This window comes from Danio rerio, chromosome 25 (genome assembly GCF_049306965.1).
Source record: "Danio rerio strain Tuebingen ecotype United States chromosome 25, GRCz12tu, whole genome shotgun sequence".
NCBI classification, from domain to species: Eukaryota; Metazoa; Chordata; class Actinopteri; order Cypriniformes; family Danionidae; genus Danio; species Danio rerio.
The window spans coordinates 273,604-285,155 of NC_133200.1; the positions used below are offsets into that span (position 1 = coordinate 273,604).

An 11,552-nucleotide genomic window follows, 5' to 3' on the forward strand; every position below is an offset into this window, starting at 1 on the left:
TATCATTTATTTTAAATTCAATATCAGAGGTTTCCATAGAAGTATAGTGTGACTTAAAAATATTACTACAAACGCAGTTTACTAAGGATGTTATAACTTAAAATCAAACTTAAATTGAATATTTTCTCAATTGAAAATAAATTTGAGTATAAATGTAAGCATAATATTAATAAATGTGTGTGATTCTTTTTCTTCAGAAGTATTATTTGTATAGTTAGAATTGTGTAATTTTTTTGGCAAGTTGAAGAAACAATTATTCACCTTACTGTAAAATTTTATTTATATAAATATTTATTGTTTCTTTAGTAGTAGGCCTCCGTTGGTCAGTGTTGACCATGGATGACGTATCCTAGCTCTTATCTTGAGGCATGACTGATTGTCTGAGACAGTGTCGTTGATGGCTGAGGAGACCAATACGGGAGAGGCATTCTTTACCACAGCAGTCGCATTGATAGGTGGCTCCCTGGCTGGCGCTCTGCACCTTTCGGTGAACTCGCTTGTCCTCTGACGCACGCATCATGTTCTTCTCACCTTATTTTAGCTGTTTGGTCAGGGTGCACCTCCATTTCAGGCGGTCTGCTGCGAGGTCTTCCCAGGACTTCTGATCTTTAAATCTCAGAAATGGGCGTCCTGTTGTTCTCTTCCCAGATGAGAGTTCTCCATAAAGTATATCCTTTGGGATTCTCCCATCCTCCATACGGCTCACATAGCCAAGCCAGCGCAGGCGACGTTGTCGGAGCATGGTATACATGCTGGGAAGGCCAGCTTGAGTCAAGACTTTGACGTTGGAGACTTTGTCCTGCCAGGTAATGCCCAGAATGTGACGCAGACCTCTTAGGTGGAAGGTGTTCAGTCTCCTCTCCTGTCTTGCATAGGTGGTCCATGTCTCACTCCCATACAGCAGAGTGCTGATGACGCAAGCATTGTACACTGCCATCTTTGTTGCAGTTGTCAGCCTATGGTTTGTCCACACTCGGGTTGTCAGGCAGGCTAGAGTAGAGGCTGCCTTCCCGATCCTCCGGTCAAGTTCAGCATCCAGGGAGAGGTTATCGGTGATGGTGGAGCCCAGGTACGTGAACTGGTGGACGACATCAAGCCTTGCTGGCATCAGGCTTGCTTGACGCCACTGCTGATGCTGAAAGGCTCAGAGAAACTGCCGTTGAACTGGACTGTTCCCTTCATATCTGTGTCGAAGGATTCAATCAAACTCTGCAGTTTTGGTGGGCAGCCAATCTTGGGGAGGATTTTAAAAAGTCCGTCTCTTCTGACCAGGTCAAAGGCTTTGGTGAGGTCAATAAAGGAGATGTATAGGGGCATCTGCTGTTCTCTACACTTCTCCTGCAGTTGTCTGAGGGAGAAAATCATATCTACCGTTGACCATTCGGCGCGAAAACCACACTGTGACTCCGGGTAAACACGTTCAGCCAGCTTCTGCAGTCGGGCCAAGATGCTAAGAAGGGAGATGCCTCAGTAGTTGTTGCAATCACTTCTCTCACCCTTATTTTTGTAGAGGGTGATGATCTTAGCATCCCTCATATCCTGCGGTACGGCCCCTTCTTTCCAACACTGACAGAGGGCTTTGTGAAGAGGGTGCAGTAGGGAATGCTTGCACTGTTTCAGCAAGTCTGGAGGAATCCCGTCGCTGCCAGGAGCTTTGCCTGAGGCCAGTTTATCGATAGCCTTGCTGAGCTCTTCTGCTGTTGGCTCCTCGTCAAGTTCTTCCATGGTTGGCAGGCATTTAATGACGTCTAGTGCTGTGGAGGTCACTGTGTTCTGTCTAGAGTAGAGGTCGGAGTAGTGTTCCACCCATCTCTCCATCTGTTGTTGCTTGTCGGAGATTATTTCCCCAGTAGATGACTTAAGGGGTGCCGTTTTGCACTGGGTGGTGCCTAGCGCTTTCTTAATGCCGTCGTACATGCCTTTTATGTTCCCCGCTATGGCTGCTTTCTGGAAGTCGTTGCTGAGCTCTTGCCAATACTCGTTTGCGCAATATCTGGCAATGTGTTGAGCCTTGCTCCTAGTTGACCTCAGAATTCTTCTGAGTTGGTGACCGCTTGTATTCTGTCAGGGCCGCACGCTTGGCTTATATGCATGGAATCATCGTAGAGGCCTTTGCTTCAAACCAGTCATGTGTCTTTGTGGTCCTCTTTCCAAAAGTTGCCAGGGCAGTGCTTTGCATTGTGTTTCGTAGTGATTCCCACATTTCCAGGGCAGAATCACCTGTCTGTGCGGTGTCAAGTTCTTTCACAAGGGTTTCTGCAAATTTCTGCGTCAGATCAGGCTGCGACATCCTGCTGACGTTGATGCGAGGATTCCCTTGTTTCCTTAAACGGTGAAACCTTTTTGGGTTTAACCTGATCTTGCAGCACACTAAGGAGTGGTCTGTGTCGCAATCAGCACTGTGATAAGAGCATACGTGCAGAACGCAAAAGCCACGCCATGCTGTCTGGGCTCGTCTGGGGCCCTTCCCTGCCAGTAGAAGGTGTAGTCTTTTTCTTTCAGAGTTCCTGAGTCTGCTAGTCGTGTTTCCTGTAGAGCAGCTATGTCTACGTTTAGCCTCAGTAGTTTGTTGTTAATGACAGCTGTTTTTCGCGAGTTGTCAATGCCCCATAAGTCCTCAGAGAGGCCCGTTAGCATTATACGGACATTCCAGCATCCCAGTTTTAGAGCTGGTCTCTTTCTCTGTGTTATTTTGTTGTCTGGTGCGATGGTTGCAGTCTGCCGTTCGAAATGCTCCTATTCCCCATGCACCCAATGAGGAAAGCAGACTGTGGCGGGGCAGTACCTCCCACCGTCAGGAGCAGTCCCTGGCGCCTTGCTCTACGCCATCCGAGCTGTGGCTTATAACCGGTAAACTACTGCTCCCCGTGTTGTATCCACGCCAGAGTGCTAGCAAGGCTGGAGTGTCCTCTCCAAGGTGTGCAAGATCAGATACTAGCCAGGGCAATGTATTATGGAGGACAGGCTGTTGCCCAAGTAGCGAGTGCCCCCTCTCCACATTGTTGATAAATCCAAAGGAACAGCAGGGCTGCTACAGTTTGGTATCAGCGCCGCCGCAGGAGTTGCCAGAGTGAGGCTGCAAGCAGCGTTAAACTGCCTTAGGGACTCTGACTCCGGATTTTTCCTCGAGGTTTACTCCTGAAGCCTTTTCCATGAATGGATATAGCCGCAAGGCAGCGGAGGTTTAAAAACGGGGTTACCTTCCTCTAGATGAACTGCCTTCCCAGGCTAACGAATATCATCTCCCCAAAGCAACTGGTTGTAAGGCGCCAGTGACCCGCCTGCGCCCCTTCTCCTGTCAGTGAATACAGTTCCGCCGGGTTTGGTAGCTAAACCACACTCGAAGGCAAGGAGCTGCACTTGGTTGTCAGAGGCTATTTGAGACGCACGCTGTATAGGGGTACTTTATAGATAGTGGGAGCTTATCCCCATTACCGCCCCCGGCTATGACAACCTTAGAACCCTATTAGTGTTAACCCTATTAAACACTATTAGGACACCTATACTACACTAAAAAGTGAAAATTGGTTGTTTTTGTGTTATTTTGAACAAATTCGTACTTCCAGTTTGAAACAAATTTTTGAAGCTGCGTCACAGCCATGAGATCATAAGCCCATCAGGGCCAGGTGCTTTATTTGACTTGATCCTAGCAAGACTGGCTGCTATTTCATACTCATTGAGTTTAATGGGCTCATATGCAGTAATATTAAAACATATTTTCTCACATTCAGTTTTGCATTTCCCTTTATCAAACCTAGCAAAGAAAATATTTAAATCTTCTACCATAGGTGCACCATGTGATAAACATGCCTGTTTCTTTCTTCCCATGACACTGTTCATTTCTTCCAATGCTTTCTTAGAACTACCTTTAAATAACTTATCCTCAATCTTGTCTTTATATGCTTATTTAGCTTTTCTTAATTTGACCCCTAAGTTCCTTTCCTTTCTCTCTAACCAATTCAGTATCTCCATTTAAAAAAGCAGATTTTTCCTCATTTACACGTTTTAAGATCCTTTGTAAACCATAGCCTATTATTTGGCTACTGTACATCTGAATAGTTTTAGTCTTAACACAATTGCTTATACAGAAACTTATGGAGAATGTAATGGTATCAGTAGTTTCATGTACATTTGCACATGCATCAAAAAACACTTGCCACTCTGTATCTTCAAAGCAGTCCCTCTTTGCTTTGATCTGTCCATAATTGTATCTCCTTAGTCACAGTTTTTTCTTGTTTAACTTATAGCTCGATATTTGGGTAACAGTATGATGTTGTGATCCGACGTCCCCAATGGACGGCGGCACACAGCTTTATATCTGTCTTTTATCTTATCTTAAAATTAGTTGATCCAATAAACGAGCGAAGGCATCATAATAGCTGTCTGTTATGTTGCTTGCAGCTTTGTCATATTTTGGGCCTGGAGCATATGTTAAAATTACAATAATCTGTCCAAATTCTCTGGGCAGGTCTAAAAGACACAGAGAGGATTTCATAGTCTGTGGTACGCGTTTGTTCGTGGATCTTAAAGTGTGTCGCTCATTTGTTGTGTACAAAAGAGCACAAACCTGCTCCAACTGACTTTCAGGATGTAATAATGTCTCTGTCAGCTCTAATCATTGTATAGCCATTTGAAGAAATGCATTCTCTTAACCAAGCTTCTGTAAAAGAACAGATGACTTTGCCTAAAGTCTCTGTCATAGTTCATTTTTTACTGCTAATTTATCCATTGTGTATTACTTTTAATACTTTCACCAAAATAACCACAAAAGCACTAATTGACTAAACTTGTTAACTTTAATTTTGTCATTAATTGTTGTTATTCAGTGAGATTAATGTTTGCACAAGGAGTCTAAAAACAGCCAGTGCTCCACAGAGAGATGTGATCATATCACAGCTTTTGTTTTAATTATTAAAATGATGTAAAAACACAAAGCATTAAATATGTTCTATAAAATGATTTTACTCAACCTCTTTCTTGACACCAGAAAGCAGATACCATGTTTAAGGCATAGTTCACCTGTTATTTTACTCTAATCTGTACGCATTTTATGATAATTTCTATCAAAACCCGATATGCAAAGTAGACTGTAAAAAAAAGTTGGGTCAACTTAAAACTTTAAGGCAACGGACTTCAGGATTTATGAGTTGACTCAACTTTTAACCCATTTACTGCACTTGTCTTGATTTGTTAAGTAGACTCAAAAATGTCCTATTTAAGTTAGTTTATTGCCCTAAAATTTTAAGTTGCCCTAACCATTTTTTACAGTGTAGTAAACTGCAGTGCACATGTGAGTCTAACAAGTGCAAACATATTTTGTTACATGAATAATTTAAATTATGTTGAAAACAGAGATGTGTTTCTTAACATTTTAAATGTTCCACATGCTAGTTTTGTTGAGTGACTTAGGTGGCATATTACATCTAAGCAGCTGTTGCTAGTAGGGTGAAAAGTGGTGACAATCATGGGGGACCCCACTGCCCATGAGGGCTCCACAAAATCCAGCAGGTCTTCTTCTGTGAAAATTTCTAATATATTTATTAGTTGTATGGCAGACACTTTAATGAAAGCCATAGAAACATGTAATGTGATGAAATAAGTATTCCAAATTTCTTCCAAATGATTAAAATGAAATGCAGCATGCAAAATCAAAAATTAAGGTACCAGAAACACATGCAATGAAAAGAAAGAGAGGAGAGCTGCTGTTTCCCAGTTGATCAAGGCTTTCTTAATGACCGGTGAGTGATGCAGTGATTTTGCTGTTGGATATACTTTTTTCCTATTACTGACATGCACTGTTATAGACTACACTGCATAGAAAGAAAACAAAACAAAAAAGCATTGGACACAACTACATTCTCACCTTTAAAAAGTCTCAAAAGTACTTTATGGGCTTCAACGCCTTGTCAAACTATAGTGAGTTTAGTCATTTAATCCTATAGTTTAGAGTGAACATGGGTGAAGTGGCAGAAAAAGTTCTTTAAATTACAAGTGCACATATGCTGTAAACAATTTGTATGTATCAAATAACTGTAAATGTATGTACAATACTAATATAATAATTTACTTTACAAATAATTTTATTTAATAATCTAATTTACTTTAATAGCATAACATACAATACGTCATACACAGGGCCGGAGCAAGCTGAACTGCCGCTCTAGGCAAAGGACGGTCACGCCGCCCTCAAACCTAAAGTGAAACCGCCCTAGACGCGGCTAAACTGAGGCGCGGGTGGCGACTGGGTATAGGGGACGCCACCCTCTCTATTCTGCCACCCTAGACGCGGATATAATCAAGTGGTGCTCGCTGCAGAGCCATTTGAGGAGAGCTGAGCTCCAGAGAGGGGGAGCTTAAGCTTGAGCTCCACCTTTTTTGCACTTCTTCTACGAGTGATGTCACTGGGGGTAGGGTTAGGGGTGGGGTTGGTGTACGCATTAAAACAGCTTACAGGAGGAGGAGCGGCAGCTCATGCTCCCCCTCGCTGGAGCTCAGCTCTTCTCAAATGGCTCTGCAGCGAGCACCCTCTCGATATAATTGCCGCCTAGGTCGCCTCTATGGAAGCGCCGGCCCTGGTCATACATACACTTACATATTTTTATGCATAAAAAACAAATATTAACCCACCTGGCCCCATAACAAAATTAAATAAATAAATAAATAAACAATAATGAGGTGTAATCTTTGTATTTTTTAATGCCTATATGTGCTAACCTGACCTGCAAAACTTCCCTCAATAGAATAACATTGTGGACCTTTTAAACATGTTCCTTTTTGCCAATGGTGTGCAATAATGTATTAGTATTATTCATATAGTCTAATTATATGTACTTATACTCTCAGCTATATAAGCACACACATATCATAATCTGTTATTTAAAAAAAAAATCTTTTCAGATATATTGTATTATTTAATTCTATATAGAATTTGTACCATTCTAATGTGTGATTCATTGCTTCTTATGAACTGTTTTAAAACTGTAAAAAAGAAGATTATAGCATTACTTGTGATAAAGGTGATACCTTTATTAATAATACATTTCTCTTTATATCGTACAATATACAACAAATTTGAGCTTTTTTCTATGCAAGTGGATTTTTTCTCACCATAAAACTGTAATCAGTTATTAAGAATAAGCGCTATTTCTAATTTATATGATCCTCTGTTCAGTTGTGTTTGTTTATAGGGCACTCCTGACCGATTTGACTGCTAACGTGTCAACGGACCGAAACACCCCGTGCCACGTGACCTTTAAACCGAAACCAAATGGGAAATAACCAGGCTTTGGTAATTGTTGGCGACACGGAAATTAAACAAGTTGTTAAATATGTCTGAAGGTTCATACTTTAAGAAATTCACTCGATTCAACAAAGGCATCAGATTGGTGTCAAAACCCAGCGATCTCGGTGAGTATGCAGCATGTTTACTTCACGTATATTCATGTTTTGTTCGCTAATATTAAAAGCAAAAAACAGACACATACACAAATGCTTCTAGTCAAAACGAATTTGTCAATTTTATTTTGCAAACTCGGTAAAAGCATCTGCTAAATTACAAAGTATAATACAGGCCAACTGTGGACTTCAAGATAAATATGACCTATTTTAGATCTTTGTAAAATGTTTCAGACCCATATGATGATGGTGTCGGTGTTCTAAGAGCTGTGTTATCCTGTGGTCACATCACTGATCCTGTGACACTGACTGACTGCTGCACAGCTCAACTGAAGGATGTGAGTCAATCTGAATTTAATTTATCATTTAATAAAAATCATATTAATGCTGAAGACTAACCAAGTGTGCTGATGCTTAATTTAGAAAAACAATGAGTTCAAGTGTCCAATCTGCCAGAAAACATGGCCATATGAAGAAGTCAGAAAACTGGCCAAACTTACACTTGATGAGCAGAAGAAGTTTGAGGAAACGCTTGGCACCAACACTGTTAAGAAGAAATTTGACTATAGGGATGTAAGTAAGCAGTTTTTTTTCAATATGATTAAGAATCTGTTAAAAAAAGGTAGTTGATTTGTCGTATTATTTGGCGATAGGACAAGACAGTAGAATTAAAAAAAAAGAAAAAAAAGGGAAATTTCCACTGACTTGAAATGTTTTTTTTTTTTCATTTTATTTTAAACACATTCAACCCAAGAGCAAATTTACTTTAATAATGCTAACTGGTCTTGAGCTAGTGTTAGCATTGCAGTGGCTCTCTGAGTGAAGCTTTCTCCTAAATGTATATATATTTTTATTATTTTACTTTTATTTTTTAAATATTCAATTCAATTAACAGGTTTGCAACAATTAGAGCATATGTAGATATTACAAGTAAATGGATATTAATATTGAACTCTTTCCACTCATTTCATTTATTACATCAAGTGAATGTGTTAATATTAAATATTTACTTAGGAAATTCTAGGTATCTTTGACATTTAATTTTTGAATATTATAAGATTAAATTTATTAGATCTTTTTTTTTTTTTAAAAAAAGTAATTTATTTCAGTGTAGGTATAGATGAGATTGGTTAAACAGATTCTTTTTGTTTTAATCTCCGCCTGGTTCAACCATGGTACAGAAGCAGAGTTTCTGCTCTACTACACCAGAATGAGAGGCTGGTTACAGTAATATTGAAGATTTTTTAAAAATTTAAAAAAAATTTTTGTACCTACAGAAAACTCAAGCTTTAAATAGGAAAATTATTAAAAGTCTTTTTTTTTTGCCAAAATGCTAATGGTCTAATCTGATTCAATTCATGCTAAGCTAAGCTAAAAGTGACCCCACCAGAACAAGAAATAGGTTGAATGGATTCAAACATGGTTCAACTTCAATGTTTAACTCCAAGAGACTTACAAAATAAGCTCTTTTCAAAGAAAGTGGAGTGTTCCATTAAAGCTAATGTTCATCTCTGTCTTTTCTCTTTTTGTGTTCAGTGTCCTGGCTGTGGAAGCTTGATTGAAAGGTCAGATCAATCCAATCTCTGTGTGGCGTGCACTGTGTGTACATCTAAGAACAGAAAGACCTTTAAGTTCTGCTGGCAGTGTAACAGAGAGTGGAAGGGCCCTGCACCTCGAGCTGATCGGTGTGGAAATGTGGGATGTAAAAGCAGAGATGAAGAACTGCTGAACTGTCCACTGATCAGTTTACCATACTTTACAAACAGTACAGTGCAGTGTCCAAAAGTCCTTAAATACACATCGTGTGGTACACTGATTAAACACAATAGTACTAGGAGTTATAACATGGAATGCCCCGAATGTTGCAATGAGTTTTGCTTTATTTGTTTAAAAGATGAACACAATTTTTACCCTCAGTGTCCACGCACACTCGCACCAAGGCAAACTGTAGCAGTTACTTAGAACTACACTGGAATCCTTAAATATATTATTAATTCTCAGTTTCTTGCAGGGACTAAAATGTGTCATAAACTGAATCCCGACGGCACCTGTGGACAATCATACAATGCTCATGCTTACAGTTGGACTCTTACTATCAGTTATTGATTTTCATTTATATTTTATGCAATTATTTATTTTAAAAAGTATTTCTTTATGTATCTTATTTATTTGTTTATATGCTTAAATATATTAAAGTTACTAAACAATTCTGTCATCATTTTCTCACACTTTACTCATTTCAAACGTTTATGAGTTTCTTTCTTCTGTTGAACACTAAATAAGGTATTTTGTAGAAATCCGGTAACCATTGACTTCCATAATATTTGTTTCTTTCTACTAAAGAAGTCAATGGTTTTAGGCTTTTTTCAAAACATCTTGATTTGTGTTCAACAGAATAAAGAAATTTATAAAGGTATGGAATTAGTTGAGGGAGAATAAATATTTATTTTAGTGTGAACTGTCCTTTTAAATTGCTTATATGAATATATGCTGGCAGCACTGCATTTAGGCTGTATATCAACACTGCTGTGCAGCCGAGGGCAGTAGATGATCACAGTTGTGCTAATATACAGCCCTAATGCAGTAAGTGCAAAAAGTACTGCAAGTAAAAGTAAATCAAATACGTAAGGAGTGCCCAGTCATGCTGATTACATTACATTTAATGTCAATTGAGGCAAAGTATTGTACCACAGTGATTTAAAGACACAAAATGAAAAGTCAAGTAGTCTGAATGGGACCGGTATCTGCCAATGTCTAAAGTTATGTAGTGTGAACTAAGCTAAATCAATGAACATTAAAAAAAAATATGCACATGCATATATGTTGTGTATGTATCTGTGTTTGTGTGTAAATCTTACACCAACCAGACAATTTTCTATGCTGTTGAGCTGTTTCAAATAAACTAAAAACTACATGCCTTACTTAATTTTACTTACTTGAAATGACTGTATGGTTTACATTATTATTCAAATGTAACATAAGTTTACTGTATAAAACACAGGTTCTTGCTACAGGTTCTCCTCCACACCACAAACAAGGTCTTTTCATCAGTGAAACATCTTGATGTTAATGCAGTAATTGAGCTTTCTCTTATTGCACAGAAAAGTCAAATATGGAAACATTGTTTGTAAGAGTGGTTCATGGGACTGTAGAACTCATTTCTGAAGAAATATGGACATATGTAACATGAAATATGGAAATATGTTATTTATATGTAGCAATATTTGTGTAGGAGCCATTTGGCAACTGTTCATAGTTCCACTACGTGGTGCTCTTTAAACAGGCTTAGGGTTAGCCTGTGGGAACGAATATTCAGGTAACAGGTGTTGCAGGACGAAAGGCAACACATACAGTTTTGACATAGATAGATATATATATTGACATAGGTATATCTTTGCAGTGCAACACCTCCTCTCCTTGATTTGGTATCACTTAGACGGGGTTCTACAGAATTTTGACTGTACTGAATAAGCATTCTCTTGAGACAAATTAAATTTACATTTACATTTACATTTAGTCATTTAGCAGACGCTTTTATCCAAAGCGACTTACAAATGAGGACAAGGAAGCAATTTACACAACTATAAGAGCAACAATGAAGAAGTACTAAAGGCAAGTTTCAGGTCTGTAAAGTCTAAGAAGGGAAGTGTTAGTAATTTTTTTTTTTATTTTTTTTTTTTATTTGTACAGTTAGTGTGATATTCAAAGAGGCAATTGCAGATTAGGAAGTGAAGTGGAGACTAAATAGTTGAGTTTTTAGTCGTTTCTTGAAAATAGCGAGTGACTCTGCTGTTCTGATGCAGTTCGGGAGTTCATTCCACCAACTGGGCAGATTGAGCGTGAGCGTTCGCGAAAGTGATTTTTTCCCTCTTTGGGATGGAACCACGAGGCGACGTTCATTCACAGAACGCAAGTTTCTGGAGGGCACATAGATCTGCAGAAGTGAGTGCAGATAAGAAGGTGCTAGGCCAGAAGTCACTTTGTAGGCAAACATCAGAGTTTTGAATTTGATGCGAGCAGCAACTGGCAGCCAGTGCAAACGGACTAGCAGCGGAGTGACATGTGCTCGTTTAGGTTCATTGAAGACAACTCGTGCTGCTGCATTCTGGAGCAGTTGAAGAGGCTTGATAGAGTTAGTTGGAAGCCCAGCTAGTAGA

General features: G+C 39.1%; 1 protein-coding gene across 1 annotated transcript; it reads left to right on the forward strand.

Moving 5' to 3' along the window:
- The first annotated feature begins 6,935 nt into the window (after positions 1-6,935).
- LOC141380980 (uncharacterized) lies at positions 6,936-10,315 on the forward strand. The gene is made up of 4 exons (XM_073943194.1): positions 6,936-7,407; positions 7,630-7,733; positions 7,819-7,968; positions 8,932-10,315. Exons 1-4 carry the CDS (start codon positions 7,329-7,331, stop codon positions 9,355-9,357), a joined length of 759 nt encoding a protein of 252 aa, XP_073799295.1. The 5' UTR covers positions 6,936-7,328; the 3' UTR covers positions 9,358-10,315.
- Positions 10,316-11,552: the final 1,237 nt, after the last annotated feature.

Coding starts and splice junctions, on each gene's coding strand:
- LOC141380980 (XM_073943194.1), top strand. CDS start 7,329: ATGTCTGAAGGTTCATACTTTAAGAAATTCACTCGATTCAACAAAGGC. Junction 7,734..7,818: donor GCACAGCTCAACTGAAGGAT/GTGAGTCAATCT, acceptor TGCTTAATTTAG/AAAAACAATGAGTTCAAGTG. Junction 7,969..8,931: donor AGAAATTTGACTATAGGGAT/GTAAGTAAGCAG, acceptor TTTTGTGTTCAG/TGTCCTGGCTGTGGAAGCTT.